We start from the raw sequence: 19,484 nt of genomic DNA on the forward strand, positions 1-19,484 counted from the left end.
GATTAAGCAGCAGCAGCAAATGTGGGTGGCACTTCCATCCAAAGCCTCTTTTCTGGCTTCGGTTCTCCAAAGGCAGAATATTGTTGATCTTTGTCACATTACAGATGCTTTGTATGATCCTTGATTTGCTATTGATCAAGTTTTCCATCTCAAATCAATGCTTAATTACAACAGCGTAACACTTCGGATTGCTTTTACTAGATTAATTAAAGGAGGAACTTTAGCAGATCATTCTAGTCCGGCCTGCTTGTTATATAGATGAAGGAAAACAGGCTGGGAGACTGGAAGCCAAGGATAGGAATTGCGTCTACTTAGAGGCACAGCAGGACCCCGACCCCAAGGCTCCAGGCTTCTGGTCTGACCTCACACCACCGCCTCTTTTCCCCTGCTGCATTCTGTTAAGTAAAATTATTTAATGCACGAGTATATATATATGTATATATATAAAATATATATATATAAAAGTATATATATATATACACACACACACACACATATATATATACATACACTTTTTAAAAAAATCTTCAGTTTCAGTGAATGGAAGTCTCACTTAAAATGTTATTATCTGACATATACAGCAGCCCCTAACCAGGTTTCACTTTCCACGGTGTGAGTCACCCGAGGTCAAACGTGGTCCAAAAATATTAAATGGAAAATGACAGCCATAAGGTCTTAAGTCTTAAACGGCGTGCCGTTCTGAGCGGCATGATGGAATCTGGGGCGCGCATCACCCCTTGACCAGTGCCTCTGCAGTGTAGACACTCCCCGCCCATCGGTCACTTAGCAGCCGACTCCACTTCCAGATCTACTGCTGGGCTCTCACAGTGCTTGTGTCCAAGTGACCCTTATTTTACTTAAGAATGGCCTCAGAGAGCAAGAGGACTGATGTTGGCGATTCGGATGTGTTGAAGAGAAGCTGTAAAGTGAAAAAGTATATAAGTAGGGGGAAGAAAAAAACCAGTATAGATAGGATTCAGCGCTATCAGTGGTTTCAGGCATCTACTCAGGTCTTGGGACTTACTCCTCCCCACCCAGGATAAGGGTGGGGGAACAATTATACTTTAAGTTTTTCGAAAATATTTTAATCTGAATAAAATGCTTTGGATGCCTCATTTCATAAAGAGATAATACCGTCCCGTAATCTTTCTAAAGGAATAAATACAGGCGAGCATTCTTGGGAAGTCTTGTGACATAATAGCAAGGTGATCAGAAGTGTGCTTATTCAGGAAGTCTGACACCTCTCACTTGGCAATGCCAAACCAAGCTGGCAAACACCACATTAAAGCATTGGGGGAGGGGACTTAGTAATGAATTTGAGTCATGGAAACTTAAGAAATGACTGAAAGAAAAAACACGATTAACTTCCCAGGGTAAAATCTAAATCTCTTGGGGGAAAATGCTCGTGGGTGTGTAGGTGTAGACGATTTCAGGATTGAATACTGAATAACCTGAGCCGTTGGTAACCTAGTTGGGGGCTGGGGAGGACTTGGCCATTATTTTAATTAAGGAGCTTAGTTACAAGAGCGGAGAGGGATAAACTCCAGGTTGAGATGAGGCAACCTGCCCGTGGGAAGCGGCGCCCGCAGCTACTCAGTTTGCCACTGCGGGTGTGAACACGCTGGGCACGATGAATATTTATGTGGTGAGATGCGGCCCCTTGCGGTCTGATTAGGGAAAAAAAAAAAAAAAAAATCCAGCTCAAAGCCTGAAAAGCAATACTAGCCTACTTTACAGGTGTCAAACGGAGGTGCTGAAAAAAATGACTAAAGTATTCAGAGAAATTAATCGTCACAAAATAGATGAGCACAGGAAAGGGGCATTTTCTCATCGTCCTCTAAACCAGCGCATCTCAGATTCCGACGTGCAGGGGGGACCACTTGAGGGTCCGGTTCACAGCCGGTGACTGGCAGGGGGCAGGGCCTGAGGGTCCACATTTCTAACAAGTTCCCAAGGGATGCTCCCCCTGCCCCACCGCCCACCCGGTGAGTCGCTAGGGCCCGAGGGGAGGCTCCTGCTCTGCGGGCGGGCCAGGGCTGCTCCAGCAGACCCCACCCCAGGGACCTTGGTCCCCACAGAGCATCCCAGGGGCTACGCTTCCTTCCCCCACTAGACTAAGGTTGGTAATCACGCCTTTTTTTGCTTGAGTCGACCCCAGCTCTGAGGTTATTATTCCCCCACCACCAGGAGTGTCCTAAAAAGGCAAAGCCTCCCTCCCTGACACCTTCCTCACCCGTCAAGGTCCTCTGATTCCAGAAAGCAAATATTTCAGGTCGCCATGGGACTGTGCCTTGTGGATTTCCACGTTAATAAAAGCCGTGGTTTTCTTTCGTGGTTTTCTTCATCCCTGAAAACCGCAGGATGTTTCCAATGCCATTTACTTCTAAATCTGCCCCCCACACCACTCCGTGATGTGCACATTTGAACGTGTCTTGTGATGTCTGCTCCTCAGCTTCTCACCCACACCCACAGCACACACTGATTCCTCATCTTGAGTCAAGTGCCAGAGTTGAGTTTACACATCCCCACTCCCCACTCCAGCCCATTCCAAGAATTCATTGTATTTGGCTAGGAAAAATTTTTGATACAAAGTATTTTTAACTTGATGTGGGAGGTGATAGGATAGAATAAATAGCAGTAGAATGATCACAGGTGGGTAATTACCCATGTAAATTAGTTCATTTTGGTAATTTTCCCTTGAATTCCAATGTACATGATGAACATTGAATTTTAACCCCACACAACCACTGCATTTGGGGGTAGTTTTTTTTATTTGTAAATTCTGAGTATTAAAAGCAATTTAGAATGCTCTGATATAAAAAATTTTCTCAGCTTAGTTTCTTTCAGATTTTTCCATTTACCATCATAACTGGAAAAGTAGACAGGGGATGGAAATTGCTCATCTAACAAATATTAATAGCATCCAGTGTACGAGGTCCCATGACACGTTAGGACTCTGGAAGAAAAACATCCTAGTCTTATAGGAACGATTCCCACAAAACTATAATACAAAATAAAATAATGCAAGAACATCATGAAGTAATTTAGAAGTGACGGAGTGGGAGAAGTTACTTCTCACTGAGCAATCAGCAAGGGCTTCCTGGAGGAAGTGGCATTCAAGCAGGACCTTGAAGGATAAGTAAGACACTGTATATATAAGAAAAGGGCAGGTTTGAGATACAGTGTTCTGGTTGACAAAAGCTCAGAGTGCCAGACAGGAAAAGTGGGAGATCGTGCGTTGTGGGGCAACACCAAACGTGGGAAGATCCACTTGACAGTGGTATATTCCTTGCATCAGGGGGTAAGGGCTAAAACATAAAGACCAACTAAACAGTAATTCAGGCAAGAAATAACAAAGCCTTAGGGGACAGGGAGCAGAATGAGAGGCTTTAGGAAAGAGAGGGGACTGGACAATGGAAATAGAGATGGGGCAAGGAATGGTGAAGAGTTCACATGCCCTTAGGGTTTGGGGTCCAGGACTCAGGAAAAAGGCTCAGGTCACTGAGAACACAGGAAGCACAGGAAGAGAACAGGGCTGTGTAGGGCCTTGAGAGGACACAATTGGTTTGAATTAAGAGCAAACATGTCCCGTGCACATGGAGGGCACTCGGGGTGGGGGCGGGGGGTTAACTGCAGATCATCGGGAATTCTGAACCAAAGCCCAGGGGAGACAGTTCGGGGCTGTGGGGATGAGAGACACAGGGACAATCACTGAAGTCACGGAGCAGGAAGTACCCGAGACTGTGGAAGGAAACAGGGCGGAGCAGGAGGAGCAGGAGGAAAAGAGCGGCGGGAAAGGGCACCAAGGGCCGAGGAGCGCAGGTCAGACGCCACTGACCACAGAGAGCGCGAGTGCCTTTGCTTTCGGGTTTGACAAAACATTTCAAACATGCACGTGACGAAGCCCCATATCCATTCGCTGATGATCGACGACGATCAAGGACGCTGACCGTGCAATGCCTCTCGCTGTGCCGTCACTTCACCAAAACATTCTGCAGCAAACCCTGGGCCTCGTGGCATTGTGCCCCTGCGTGTTTCACCAAGCACCGCTCAGCAATAAAGACAGCTGAGCGTGTTAAAGGGGAGGACGATTTTAAACTGTCGGAAGTTGCAGGGACTGCAGACGGGAACACTTCGCAGGAATTCGCGGGTGGCCTTCAAGAGAGTGGTTTTGGTGAAATGCCGAGTGGACGACCGAGGGTGAGAGCTGAGGTCTCAAGTGGGCAGAGGGGGTACGTTAGGAGAACAGCAGTTCAGTGAGCTGGCTGGCCATGGGAAGGATGTCTGTCACCGAGGAGGGACCTGAGCGTGCTCTGGTGGGAGAGTGGACAGACTGGAGATGTGAGAAAGTCGGTGTGCGATGCAGCGATGGTCATTCATTGCATTTCAGATTAGATGAGCACTTACTATGTGGCTGCGACACTTTCAGATGCAATCCTGCCCTGGTGATGACGCTCCAGGGGACAAACAGACAATGGACTGACAAACACGTGAAGCACGATGTCTGATGTGGTTAAGTGCAAGCAAGTAAAACAAGCAACGCAAAGGGAGACCCGAGACACGTGCAGTGGTGAGAGCCTGAAACGGGCCAGCCAGCACCTGTGGACAGAGCGCAGAGGCGGGCAGAGCGCAGAGGCGGGCAGCTACGGCAGCCAGAGAATCTCACCGTGGGGACGGAGGGGGGAAGGGAATTCACGTCCAAAGGGCTCAATTAGCTTCATGTTATGGAAGAAAGAAAAAGGAGAAGATCCTGATTTCTCGACCCTTCTGGACACTAAATGCTAGCACTGTAGCACCTCACACAACTTCCCTAGATGCATCTTCCTACTAAGAAACAAGGAGTCATCCCAACTGCAGCTCAGAAAGCACTGGGTCCCGTCCTCAGCGGAGTGGGACTCAAGGCCATTTATTCAGCTTCTCTGAGTTTCAATTTCGGCATCTATGAAGTGGGCGCTATGATCCTCTGTGGGGGGGGGTTGAGAGAACTGGGTGAGGCGACATAGGAGGAGCTCCGAGCACAGCGCGTGGTGCGGGGTAAATGAATGATCATTAAGTGCTCACCGAGAAAAGAAAAGCCATCTCCGGGGAAGCAGTGTGTCGAGAAGCAGCCGCTCGGTCCCCGTCAGGGAAAACCTTCTGAAGGCTGCATAAGATTTCTCTTCAGAATGGTTACATTCTTGTATTTGATTTGGAAAATGCTGTTCAAACACATAACCTCCTTTTTCAAAATTTCTATTATTCTCAAGAAGCCTCCAAAATTGTAAGTAGACAACAGTTAGTGGAGAGAGAGACGAAGGTGACAGCGTTGAGAAAAGCACTAAATTCTTCTGTTTCCTCGAGGCTGCCAAGCCGGTTCGTGGACCCTCCCTGCCCCCTTTGAATTATTCCACGTTTCCTTTCAGCTTACATGAGTTATAAGGCTGAAAGGACTCTTGAGGGGTTACCTTGTCCATCTCTCTGACTTAAAATTAGTCAGATGGAAGATATCGAAAACCATGATGGTCACGGTTTAGGTGAAAAAAGTTAATTTTGTCGAGCTAGCAGAAGTCAGTAGGAGCCGACTTGAATGAAATGAGGCCAGTTCCATTTGAAATGACGCTGGGGCCACAGCGCATCCTTTCCTCAGCCCCCTCACTGCCTCCCAGTTTATGATCACAAGTTAGACGAGCGTAAACATTCCGAAGAGATTAGAATTATACAGATTGGCCTCGACTGAACTCGGACCATCGTGATCAGCTGCCCTGATAACCAAACACCCTACAAATGGAACTCGGCTCTTATTCAACAAAATTAATGGTCAGAACCCAAAACAAGGCTGGGTTAGATCAAGAATAAATGCGCTTCCCTCAGTTCCAAAGTGAATGCAAATGAACTTTGCTTGTTCACCTGCGTGAAACTGCCCAGTTATTTGTCTTACTTGGGAAGAACAAAAACGATGTATATAATATTGACTATTTATATAAAATCTTAAGTCATTAGCTTTCAGGTACAATCAGCCCTCCGTATCCATGAGTTCCATATCCTCAGATTCAACCCACCGCAGACTGAAAATATTAAAAAAAAAGTATTAGGTTGTTGTACCATGCAGTTAGGTCTGATGGTTGCCTCTGTACTGAATATGTGCAGGCTTTTCTTGTCATGATTTCCTAGATACAGTGTAATAATAATTTGCATAGCATTTCCCTTTAATTGAGTATTATAAGTAATCTAGAGATGGTTTAAACTCATTGGTATAGGTGATATGCCAATACTATGCTATTTTATATGAGGCTTGGGCATCCAAGGATTTTGGGGTCTGAAGGGATCCTAGAAGCAAACCCCCTCACATACTGAGAGATGACTGTACAGTATTTTGCTTTTCCTCCAGAAGAAGAATATGGTTGTAATTGTTAAAGTCTTAAGATACATTTCATTTTAGATTTATTAAATGAAAATGTGAGGACTTGCTGTATTGGGTGTTGAAGAGGAAGTCATCTTCTCTGCTAAACTTTAAGTCAAATGGTATAGAGAGCGATTCAACATATACAGTAATGGGCGGGGAAATCAGCTCTCTGAGGTTAAAAAAAATCCTGATTTTTTAGCACTTGCTGATTTCTGTGGTGGAAATAGTCCTAACTATAACCAATGTGAAGCTACCAATGATTTAACAACCAGCTCACAAAATTCCTGAAAATTTAAGGATTGGCTCTCAGCTCCTGAATACCTTGGAGCTAGACAAAGAGGTGAATGGTATAAAATTTCATTTATGCATTATCTTATTTGATAAATAAACTCGGTTGTTAAGCTACTAAAAATAAATATCACACAATATGATCACATTTAAACAGGTTTTAAAATAGGAGTTTCATCCTAGGTAGTCATTTAAAAACAGGTTATAATTATATTTAAAAGTGCAGAAATATGTTTATGAAATGTTTTAAGTGAAAAGTGTTTTTTGCATATAAAAGAACTACAAGGACATACATGCAAGGGAATAATTATCTTTTAGCTGCAAGATTATGTATGGATTTTACTTTCTTCCCTGAGCTATACTTCTGTTTTTCTATTTGTCTGCAATGTTCATATATTATATTAGTAATTAGGAAAAGAAATAAATGCAATGTGTTATGTTTTTAAAAGATAAAAAATTGCATTTCAGATTTTTTTCTTTTACATCCACAGAATTTTATGGGAAGGCTGGCTAGAAGATTGAATCAGATCAACTCTATTCAAACATGGCTCAATCTTTGCTATTTATTTTTGTGATGCTTGACTATTTTCAAAGTAGGGTAGTAGTCCCCCCTTATCCTCGGGGACACCTGAAACCCCAGATAGTACCACAGCCTACGCATACTGTGTTTTCTTATACATATATACACTTTACAGCTTCTCTTCGGCATATCCAAATTGCCAGCATCGCTACTCGTATACTTTGAGGTCATTATTAAGTAAGGGTCACTTGAACACACGCACTGTAACAGTGTGACAGTGGACCTGAGAACCCAGACAGCTACTCGGTGATTAACGAGTGGGTAGCCTCTCCAGCATAGAGACATTGGACAAAGGGATGATTCACGTCCTGCGCAGGACAGAGAGGGTCATGCGAGATTTCATCACACTACTCGGAATGACGCTCAGTTTAAAAATTATTTCTGGAATTTTCCATTTAATATTTTTGGATTGCAGTTGACCATGGGTGACTGAAACCGTGGACAGCAAAACTGTAGATAAGAGAAGACTACTGTTCTGTTGCAACCATTATCTAACTTATCTGTGATGGACGGAAAGCAGATTATTATACCTTCATTTTATGAATGAGGAAACAGAGGCTCAAAATGATCAAATGATTTGCCCAAGGTCACATGGCTAATGAAGCAGTTAAAGTGGGCCTCTGACCCAGAACTTCTGCCACCCCAAAGATCTTCCTGAAAAACATGGTGAGGAAGCTTTGCGCTGGCTCCTTCTTTCAAGAATTTCCTACTGAACACCTAGACCCACTTCTGCAAGGAGTCTTTCTCCTGGTTTTGCCCATTTTACATGCCCCGAGCACGACTAGAACCATCCAGGTGGGGCGCACTGCACGCGAGCACTGATGCTGTGCAAAACGTCCCCCGTGGGCACGTAAGCATGACAGGAGAGTTTACTGACACGACAGAACCCACGCTCCGGGGTAAGCACGACTAGAACCATCCAGGTGGGGTGCACTGCACACGAGCACTGATGCTGTGCAGAACGTCCCCCGTGGGCACGTGAGCACGACAGGAGTTTACTGACACGACAGAACCCACGCTCCGGGGTAAAAACCACGTACGATGTTCCAGACACACATGTTCACGACAACCTCTAAAGGCCACGTAATGGGTTCTGAGATCAGTCTCCACAGCTTCTCCCTCAAGAACTAAGAAGCACCCCTCACGGGGGTGGCTGAAGGAACAGTTCTTGGGAAGATCCTGTCTGAAGCCTCTTTGCTGGGCCCTGTGCCACATGGGCTGGAAGGTCCATCCCTTGCTTCAGCACCCTGACTGCTGCTCGCAGGAAGTGCTTTACAATGGCTCAGTGACAGGGGCACCAGTGCACTGCATTGCATTATTCACTTAGAAGAAATAGAAAGAAGAACTCATTCATCAAGTCGCAGTTTTTAATATGTAGATATACAAGACAAATTTTAAAAAACAGCGTTCCGATGAGACCTCACGCAAGCCAGAAAAGCAAGGCTGCTGGGCCTCAGAGAAACAGGCGGCCCCAGAGAGGTTGGTCCAGCGTGGGGAAAGGCTCCCTCCTGCAAGTAAGTGTCAGTGCAGTGCACAGGGAAGACAGAGCGGTCCCACCTAGACGCCTTGAGGTGCGCAGTGTGGAAGCCTCGGGGATCTCTCTCCCAGTGAAGACAAGGCCACCCTTTCAGTGACATCACAGGAAGAAGCCAAAGATATAGATATGATGTTTCCTGGGATTTGCTTTTAGATGTTTCAGTGTGATGCAAATGCACACAGATACACTTTCAATCAAATGAGTGTGAGCTTTATATCTGCACCCCGCAAGCTGCTGTTAACTTCACCTGAAGGACCCTAGTTATAAAGCCAGAGACGGCGAGTTTGCACGGAAAGGTCATCAAAGGCCCACACCAGAAGTAGCCACAAAGGCACTTGAGCTGCTTCTCTCTTGACCCACAACAGAGCCTAAGTTAGCACTGCGGATATAAGAAATTACTTTTCATTGGTGAAAGAAGTAGTTTTCAAGATGTGTGGATTGGTTAGAAATCCTGCCCCTGTATGAACAGGGTAAAAAGAATTAGGGAAGCAAATTGCCTACCTCTCTGAATGGCCCTGAAATTGACTGCTGGAGGATTCTGCTCCGACCAGAAAGTTAGCTGAATCTTGCTGTTAAAATACTCTCTCACACAAGGTGCCACCGAAGCACCTAAGAAGACAGACTCTTGGGACCTCGCCAAGCTTACTGAGGTAGGATGACTGTACGGCAGGTGCTGATATTTGTTTTCACTCTACCATGTTCTACCAAGTTTGTGAGAGAAGGAACCTAGAGGGCTCGCTAACTTCAAATTATTGGAGGCTGCTGACAATCAATCAAAAAGAGTTTAATAATTGTGAATGATCAAGTCAATTTGACCTAGGAGTTTTTGTTATGATAACTTTAAATATTCTCTGAAATAATTAGGGAACTTCGGAGTGAAAATTGAGTTATTTATACATACTGAATACTGTTAGGTAGCTTCATCTGTACCTCAAAATAGAAAGGGGTCTGGGGAACTTGGGGTTACCTTTATGTTCCTGAGCAGGCCTGGTACAGTGAGTGCCACATCCAGCAAGTGTGTGGAATTCTGGCACAGGATTTCTGAGCTCCGTTAAATACCACAATTCCGTTTCATAAAAATCAATCATAAAGCACTTTGTTTTAATCTTCATTCTCTTCCTGATTATAAAAATAACATGTGCTTACTGTAAGTCTTACATTATAGAAAACTGGAAAACTGAAAATCTTCCCAGAATCCCACTCCCAGAGATAACTACTACTCTCTTTGGTAAATATTCTTCCAGATTTGGGGGGTATACGGTAGAAAATAAACAAGATCAAGGAGAATTCTACTTTTAGAATACAAGCTATTCTGCTCTTGTGCAAGTTTTCAAATAGTTTTGACAAACAGTTCAACTGACCCATTTCTCCAGAGATGTATGCATTAGTTTCAGAGAAGATTCAACACTGTGTGGAAAAACTGCTAAGATTTTCTCACCATTCAATATTACATATTACTCTAAGTATCGAAGGTGAAATAAAGCTTTAAAAAATAGGAAATGAAGAATAATGAATTTGATACAAAGGAGAAAATAGTTCAGAAAATCATGGCAGTTTCTCATCAGAATAAAAACTCCTAAATTCTATTTCCAGCAAGTATCTTAAGGTGGCTTTAAAATTAAAAAGAAAAATTCAAACACTCATCTCTTTACCACCAAATACAGCCATAAAAGTCATTCTACAATTACTCTCATTTGAACAATACAAGCGAAAACACTGTACACAGCCATTCAGAACTCCCTCGGTTCTAGGTGAAGTAAATTATAACAAGAATTGGTACATACAAAAACATTATCTAATCGGCGGGGGAGTCCACATGGACCTGGAACAGGTTTCAGCTTTTGCAACTGGTCAAGGACAGTTTTGATTCAATCTCCCACAGCTTCGTTTGCAATGCTTTCAAAACATCTTCCATCTATTGAATTAAAAAGAATATATTAAAAAAAAAAAAAAATTGTGATTAAAATCATACATGGTTGAATATGATTAAAATATACATCATTAATTTCTGAATGTTATGCATTCCGCACAGTGTTTATTTAATGAATTTAAACTAAATTTTATGTAATAAGACATAAGTCTATTAACTAGTTCTCAACCTCTAATCTATAGCTTTTATTCATTCATCACTATCTTGCCTGTCCGGCCATGAGATGTTAACATTCGGAAGTAAGGCTGCTTATACCTGAGAACTGAATCAAATGAAATACTGATTTGATTCAAAGATATATTTCTACTAGTTTAATACTTCAGAATATATATTACTTTGATTTTGGCATGAAATGGCTTCGTTATTATTTTTTAGATTAAGCTTTACCTTAATTTGTAATTTGGTTCCCAAAAAATCAACTTTCCTAACAACTAATATAAAACTAGTACTTTCTTACTGTGAAAGTGCCAAGATCAGAACAGATGCCATTATGAGCATTTGTTCATTGACAGGAAGTTCTTCAAAGATATAAAATGTGCAGAACAAAATTACCTGCTTTAGAGAATTTTCTATTTCAATTCTGCTTTCAAGATTAAAAACCTCTTTATCTTCTGACACAATCTGCTTTTCAGAGGACCCTAAAACATAACTGAAATACAGCATAGTACAAAGTTAAAATATGAAAAGTGAGAAAATATTAAATTTGTTAATAATATTAAAACTCTTAAGTACATTACACTATATATTAGTACCAAGTAGACACATAAAACTATTTGTGTTAAGAGCAACCTACACAGGAAGGTGTACTACATAAAATCATGTTTTTCTCCATAATGACTTTGTCCAGATATTCTTACATGTTTCCCAATAATGTAAGTATTTTATTATTGGGAATAAACTTACTCTTTAGTAAGTTGGGTGGCAAAATATTAACACTCATAGTTCGAAATTCTATTTTAAAGTTTAAAAAAGAGCCTAAAGAAGTCACTTTTTTGTTTTATATAACCTTTCAGGAACGTGTGTACTTTAAAATTGGACTCTTAGTAAATAATAATTTGTGGAGTCAACTCCTGATTACCCAAATTTGGTCAATTTCAACAGTCATCCTCCCAGTCATGTTTTGCTCCACTCTCTGGGGTTATGAGATGCTGTGGTTTAGAAAATATGGAATAGCAGAAAGATTGGTCCGGCAACAGAAGGAAAACAGGCCCAGCATTGGTAACCAAATAAAATCTAAAAGGAAGGAAGGAGGTGCTAGTGTATCTCAAAAGAAAACTTGATTCAGTTGCATTTACTTATTAGAAGTCATTTACTACACTCAGCAACTTCACTATATCACTTCTTTTATCAAATAAGAAGTCTTGCCTTAGAAACCCAGCTGATTATATATCTAAAAAATAGCATGGGAGGCAAAACTGCAGAAGGCAATTTACAATGTATTTAGAAAACAAGTGAGATGAGGTGGAAAAATTAAATGGCACTGAGTAATTTATAAAATTGTAAAGAAACATTACAGAGGGCATCCACTTCTAAAACAAACCGGGTTCCTTGCATTAAAATTCTGCCCCAAGAGGTAACTTTACCCTAAATTCAACTGTTCAGGAAAAAATAGCTTCAATGCTGTGATCCTGTATAGCAAAATCTTCCACTCATTTTCTTTTATAGAGATATGCATCCCTTTTAAAGTTTTGTACCAACCCTACTAGATTGAGATTTCATGTCTATTATAGTTGCTCTCTCCCTCACTTAATTTTCATAAATCTTTGTGAATTCTCAAGGAGATTAAGGGAGCATCTCTATCGGCCGGGTCTTCTATTCGTGTATGAAAACAAAACAGATCTGATCTCTCTCCAGACAGACGCACATGCCTTACAGCCATGAACCGTACTCATATTATTCTTTCGTGTAAGAGCTGTAAAAAGTTTGCAGATTTTAAAATTTTGATCTAAACCTGTCCAGTTTCAAAGAAGGTAGCAAAACTGCAATTAGCAAAGAATAATTATATAAGAAATTATAACAAAAAGAATAGTTTGAAATTTGTTAAAGAGGAAAAAATCTAAGAAATTTAACAGGAGTGGCAAAATACCTCGAGTAATCAAAGTGTAGGCACTTTCTTTTCTTCATAAATTGTTCCTCTGTCCTGATATGTAAGGTTACTTGGGCATCTTTAAAGTCTTACGGGTTACTTCTTTTCCAGGATAAGTGAAAATACATTGGGGTCAATTGATTTATTTAATTTTGTTTCCTATAACAAAAGGCTAATGAATTGGAAGGTCATTAGGATATCTAAAATCCTTTAAGTTATGTCTGTCGTCAGATCCGAATTCACCTTGCTTCCCAACACTCTTTAGAAATCTGAGAGAGAGAAAGAAAGCACTTTCTTACATCTCTCAAAAAAGCAGAAGACAATTTACCAAATTCGAGGAAACAGAAATAGTTGGACTTAGTATTTCTGCTCTTCCAGAATACCAAAGGGACTTCTTTCCTAACCAATTTTGAAACTCCTATTTCTTCAGAACATTCTAGGAAGCTAACAGGGCAAAAATAAAATGAACAAAATGTACTGACCCACACAATTGCTTTAAAAAAATCCTATTAAACTAAATTTTATTTTTAAGAACCATTGAACATATTTTTACAATGAAAAATGTTCTCACAGTATTTTCTCCTTACAATTTAGAATGTCTGACTTTTCCAATGCCAAATAATCAGGTCAAAAAAAAAAAATCACTGGTTTTGCTGTCAGAAATTATTACTTGAAAATATATTTTAATCAAAGTGTTGATTTACTTCTGATGTTTTCATACCTAATTCTCTACAAAAGAGGATTCTGTTACAAGGTATCTGTTTATATATCAAACTTACCTTTCAATGGCTTCAACACTGAGGCAAAACAAGTCCCTCTTGTAATCTAGATTATTGGGTGTGCATCTATATCTGTAGCCAAGATTGAGTGAGCATCCTGTGCAGTACAAAGTCTCCAAAACACTGTGATAAAGAAATGCCACTGCTTTAGTAAACAAAGTAGCAACTTGTTACAAGTCCCATTGTTAAAATCCATAAGCACTTAAACGTATGCATAAATTGCTAGAGTATGTTATTTTGACTCTACTAAGCCATATGTATAAAGAAGGAAAAAAATAATAAGATGTTTATATTAGGAATGTAGACAGTTGCCTCCAGGCCACATTGCCTTAAGCACCTAGTGACAGGGGGCACATACAAAAGTGACAAGAATAGAGGATATTAAGGTGGTGTTTTCATAAATATGAATACCTCAATCTGGTATTAAGAAAAATCATCAAAAATTTGTAAATAAACGAATAAGATTCTACCTGCCCTTTTAATGCCATATTATTCAACAAGCCCACTAAGGATCATTACCATGCTGGGGTGAGGTAGGCCAATTTTCTTTAATGGTCCAGAGAACATATTTTAGGCTTGCAAGCCATATGGTACCCGTTGCAACTATTTGCCTTTACCACTGTAGCACAGAAGCAGCAACAGATGATACGTAACTAAATAAATGTTGTCTGTGTTCTAATAAAATGTATTTACCAAAACAGGTACCCAGCCCATGCACCACAGTTTGCTCTCGTGGAGGTATCATTGTTTGTTTACTACTTACTAATGATTAGTGTCCAGACTCTCTAGAAAGAAGATCAGTAAATTACAAATAATTTTAGCCTGGTACAGATGCAAATGTTTTCTGCTGGTAGAAAAAATAACCCCGAAGGTTGAGGTTTCACTGCCCTGTAGGACATTAACTCTATTTGTTCCACAGGAAGTGTCCTCCACAACAAGCTTTGCTGCGTTCTGGTTCCCCCGCCAATGAGTTATATAAATCTTTGACATGTTGCCTTTTTAAAAAAAAATTATATTTTGACGCTAACACTCTTTTATCAACTACAGATGTGTCTGACATTGGTAACTCACAAATATTTTACTTAATAATTTATCATTATTTCTCCAAAAAATTGTTCCTTTGTTCCCATTACCTCCCAATTCAGGCTCTTCGTATTTGAATATATATCCCCCACCCCTAATGTCAATTCATGTTTTCTTTAAAACCTAGAATCCACTGTCTCCCAAATGCCTTATCAAACTGACCCATTGAAATTTACCATTCTATAAATATGTACGCTAAAAACATAGTCCCAACATATAGCAAGTTGAGTATAACTGGTGATATAAATCTAGTAATGATCGCGATAGTGTAATATAGAGTACAAAAGATAACTATTATTTCGAAAGTATTGTAATTCCTATTGGTATGTGAGCCACTTGCAATAACTAAAATAGCTATTCCTGCTATCAAGAAAAACGGAGTCAACCATGACTCAAATAATTTGTTACAGATTGCATTACTATTCATCTACAGACACCAAGAGACAGCAACATCTGGAACAAAGAACAAAATGGATAAATTACGACTTCTCCCTGGTGATAGAATTACCTAGATAATATGCTACCGACCATATATGAAGCCTCTATAAGCTTTTATAAGCTGCTTTACGGTTTTCTACGAGAAACCCTACCTACACCACTGACAGCAAACAGGCAAATCTCCCTGCTACATATCAAACCTCATGATCATTACAAGGCTGCCACACAGAATTATCAAGACTGAACTAACATCTAATTCAGGTGTCAAAAGACAAGAAAGGTACTTAGATAAACACAAAAAGCAAAACTTCACTGATCGGTGGATAAGTGTTTTATCCTGATTTATCAAACTAACTACCACTTAAGAATACACACAAACCCAAGCACACTTCTTGAGGAGCAATGAAGAGATGGTGGCTACTGTTACTGCATCTTCCTGCTTTCACAGCTGGCAAGGAATTGACCATTCACCCTTGTCATTGAACAATATTGAGAAAGCAGTGCCAGAAATCATAAGGTGATTTCAAACAAGTAATGAGTTAGCTTATAAGAGACTTAACAAATGACAGAGTCAGAATGAAGACAGGAAACAGCACTGCTTCCTCTACGACGTATTTCTAAAACCCACCAGTGCTTGTCCGCCATCTGCAGAATGGCTCAGGCAGGTATTCGGTAAGAGAGGCCTTGTCGATATTCACAAGCATCAAAAAGCAATATGGTATTTCCAGAAGTGTGGATTGGAACATGTGACCCTCGTGAAATTCAAGACAATGTAAGGTGGCATAAATGATGGGTTCAGGTCATACAAGTAAACAGGTCTAAATACTGGCTCAAAGAGTAAGAGAGTCAACTCCCTTTTCAATTCTCTACCATTCCTGATCATGAAAAGAAGAAAGTCTCAGTTTGGTGCTAGACTGTCTTTAACACGAATCTCACAGTTGCAAATCTTTTAACACTGAGAGAACAGACCTCAGGCTCAGAACCGGCCGGGCAATAGTTTATCAGCTGGAATTTTATAACATTTGTTTTCACTGTAATTACCTTCAGTTATTTTCTGATTTGCTATCATTTATAGCAAATGTTACATTTATGGCAGTAATACAGAAATTCTGAGTCAATTTAAAGAAAAATATTAAGTACATGATAGCACAGCTGGTACACAGATATGGCAAAAACGGTGAAAGTATCAAAATGACTAGATTTCGGAAGTTCTCCACTTCCGAAGCGAGGAGAGACAAGGATCCTCCTGGCTCTTACTACTAATTAGTCTTATGCCCTTAGCTAAGTTCCCAGTTTGCTAAGGATGCCACTTATAACAGATGGGTGGCAGGTATGCCAAGACATTGATCCCTTCAACCCTTGGAGTGGCAGCACAGGGCCTGGGATTGCTGGAGCCCCCGTGTTGTCTCTGGCCATGTGCAGCCTCATCTATTTACCTCGATAGGCCATATGTGTGTGTATATGTGTGTACTTATGATACCAGCATTTTCTATGGGTGCCATGACGTGAAAAAGGTGTAGCCCTGGTCTAAGGCACCCTTTGGTTCTGAGATTTTAAGATATTTTCTTTTTCTATTTTTAATTTAGATTTTCTTCAGCACCAAGCCCAAACACCCAAAAAGGAAGTGTCAGAATTTGCCTTCAGAATCTTCCAACTCCATATCTAAAGGAGACCACCATCATCCAAGAACTGATATATGAGAATGACTAAAGATTTTATACTGATTACCATGAAAAAAGTTTTATGCCAAGCAATCTTACTGGTAATAATCTTTTCAAAGATTTTTATTTGAAAAATAAACATTTTCTCTAACATACATATTTACATAGATATAGCCTTACTCACCAACCATTTTCATTTTCACGTTTGGATAGTATCTGTTCCTTATCCACAGAAACATTACAGGAAACACCTAGACAGAAGTAATAATAATGTATTAATGTGGTTTGTTATAATAGACATGCAGACATTTAGAGAACTTCTAATTCAACTTTTATCTTAGAACTCAGAGGCCATTAAAAATAAGAGCCCAAAGTCACACATACACAAAGGGTGGTTTAAAACTAACTGTAGAGGGATCTTCTGGAAAAGGATGGCAGAATAAGAGTTATTTCCTTCCCTCCCCCAGAAAAACCACTGAAATTAACAAATTAATCAAGTTAGAAGAGAAAATTCAATCGACAGTAAAACTCAACTCACACACTACCATGAATACCTGCCAGGTACGGTAAAATTGTGATCAAAACCAAGGAAGATGCTAAAAGCTAATGCACACATTTCCAGATCTCAAATGCAGAACCTATTTCTCTAGAAGTAATTGAGAGCGTCTCAGGAAGCCAGCTAAAATCTTTTAGACCACAATTTGGCCAGGTGTCACAGCTGAACCCCAGAAGAAACATTCCTAGAGGATCCAGGTCCAGGATACACTAAAGCAGGGGATGGGAGCTGGAGGGAAGTGAAGAAGGGACATCAGACCTAAAACGGCCAACACAGACTCTTGATTTCACCTCCTCCTACAGTCTACCTTAATTCGGTAAATTCCACCTCCACCGATCCATTTGCTCGGATTAGAATCCAGGGTGTCTTCCTTGATTCTTCATCTCTTCATCTCACTCTCCCATATCCACTACGCTAATCAGTCCTGTCAGTTCTACCTCACAACTCTCACTCTGGCCCCCAAACCACCACCACCTCCTCCTGCCTGGACTACTGCACTAGCTCCTGACTGACCTCCCACTTCCGTGCTTATTCTTCCCTTCGATGCTTCCTCCAAATTAAAATCTGGGTCATATCACACCCCTGCTTAAATGACTCACTCACTAGAACAGATTCCCATCATAGAACAGCCTACAAGGCCCTGAATTTTCAGGCCCTATCCTTCTAAGTCCTATCTTTATTCTACTCTTCTGCACTAGCTGCTCCCTGTGCCTGGAAAAAGCAAAGAGCATGATCCCAGAATTGTACATACAACCAAGCTGCCGTTATGTATAAAGACAAGAGAAAGACATTTTCAAGCACTCAAACTTGACGTTTTGAGGATGGGGAGACCACTGATGACAATTAATCAAATAAACAGCTGAGGAATGAGAAAGCTATTAATAAGCTTTCTTATGTTATTGAGAGTCCTGGAGCTGAGAAATCAGTTCACATAAATGTTATATTAAAGCTAAATGATCATACTATGGCTACAGAATAGTATGTAGGTGTTAAAAATCTTGACAAAAATAATTCGATTAACTCAAACTGGAGCAGGAGGGAATGGAAATTAATCTGAGAGTCCATTTTTTAAATCTTTCATTGGAGGAGGGGTGTTAAGTCAATTTGTAAAATCCCCATTTTACAGAGTAGGAAATGAGGCACAGAGAGGCTAAACAGCTTGCCCAAAGAGACATAGCTAGTAAGTGGCAAGGCAAGATTCAAACCCAAGTAGTAGAGGGGGTTATCACCACACTATATTACCTGTCAGCAAGGGTACAATAAGTATCTGGTAAAATCGCGAAGTATTTCTATATACATCAATATGGAAAAACATTCAGAATGTGTGGAATAAAAAAAGTAGGGATGCTTAACCGTATAAATAATATAATCTCAAGTGCTTTTTTTAATTTTACATATTTAAATATGCTCATACACACATGGAGCATATCTGACGTATGAATGAGAATAAGGCATGTTAACTCGGAGGCTATGACAGTATCAGGGTCAAGGGGATAAATCTTTTTTTACTTTTACACCCTTCTGCACTATTTGATTACAATAGGTCAAAAGGGAAATGCAAATTCTTAGGCTCATGTTTAACAATCGAAAGGGACCCAACTAATGCTAATGAACTGATGCATCCTTACGGAAAACAGCAGGTACCGAAAAGTTTCAGGTAACTGGTGTACACTGGTGCTTCCTTTCTTCCCAGTATTTTATTCCAGGAAGGAAACCATTTCATGAATGTAATAAACTGGTGGTGAATTTCTGTCACCAAAATATTTATAGAATTCAAAATGGGCATAAACTTCAATTTGAAAACCACAAGCCCAAAAAGAATAGCCATTTTTATTTTTACACCAATTCAGAAAAATCATGTGAATCATTCCCCTAAATACTATGAAAGCAACAAAACAAGGGAAGGGGGAGGGGAGCATACAAACTACTGGTAGGGCAGAGATTAAAAGCTAGAACTCCTGCCTTCTTCTCCAATTTTGATGGGGTTATTGGTTTCCTTTTTAAAAAAATTTTTTTAAAAATTTTGATAGCATTGTGTTCTGTCTTTCCTATGGTCGAAACACTTCAGATTGTAAAGGCTGCTGCTGATACAACAAATAAGTGAGAAATCAATCCTGACACCCCTTGCAGAGAGCGGGTAACTGAACAGCTTAATTTCCTAAAT

General features: G+C 40.4%; 1 protein-coding gene across 2 annotated transcripts in view; it reads right to left on the minus strand.

Moving 5' to 3' along the window:
- Window positions 1–8,603: 8,603 nt before the first annotated feature.
- The window catches only part of MIS18A (MIS18 kinetochore protein A), a 13,164-nt gene continuing 2,283 nt past the window's right edge, over window positions 8,604–19,484 (minus strand). The window contains exons 2-5 of one of the 2 annotated variants that reach the window (XM_006908268.3): window positions 16,949–17,015; window positions 13,583–13,705; window positions 11,270–11,366; window positions 8,604–10,702 (exon numbers count right to left, since the gene is read on the minus strand). In XM_006908268.3, coding sequence (XP_006908330.1) covers window positions 10,622–10,702; window positions 11,270–11,366; window positions 13,583–13,705; window positions 16,949–17,015 — 368 coding nt within the window. In that variant the 3' untranslated portion in view covers window positions 8,604–10,621. Of the gene's footprint in view, window positions 10,703–11,269; window positions 11,367–11,446; window positions 13,073–13,582; window positions 13,706–16,948; window positions 17,016–19,484 lie in introns of those variants that run through there. The other variant, XM_025044241.1, reaches the window with a different exon arrangement.

The sequence above is a fragment of the Pteropus alecto genome, unplaced genomic scaffold (assembly GCF_000325575.1).
Source record: "Pteropus alecto unplaced genomic scaffold, ASM32557v1 scaffold81, whole genome shotgun sequence".
In the NCBI taxonomy this organism is placed as follows: domain Eukaryota; kingdom Metazoa; phylum Chordata; class Mammalia; order Chiroptera; family Pteropodidae; genus Pteropus; species Pteropus alecto.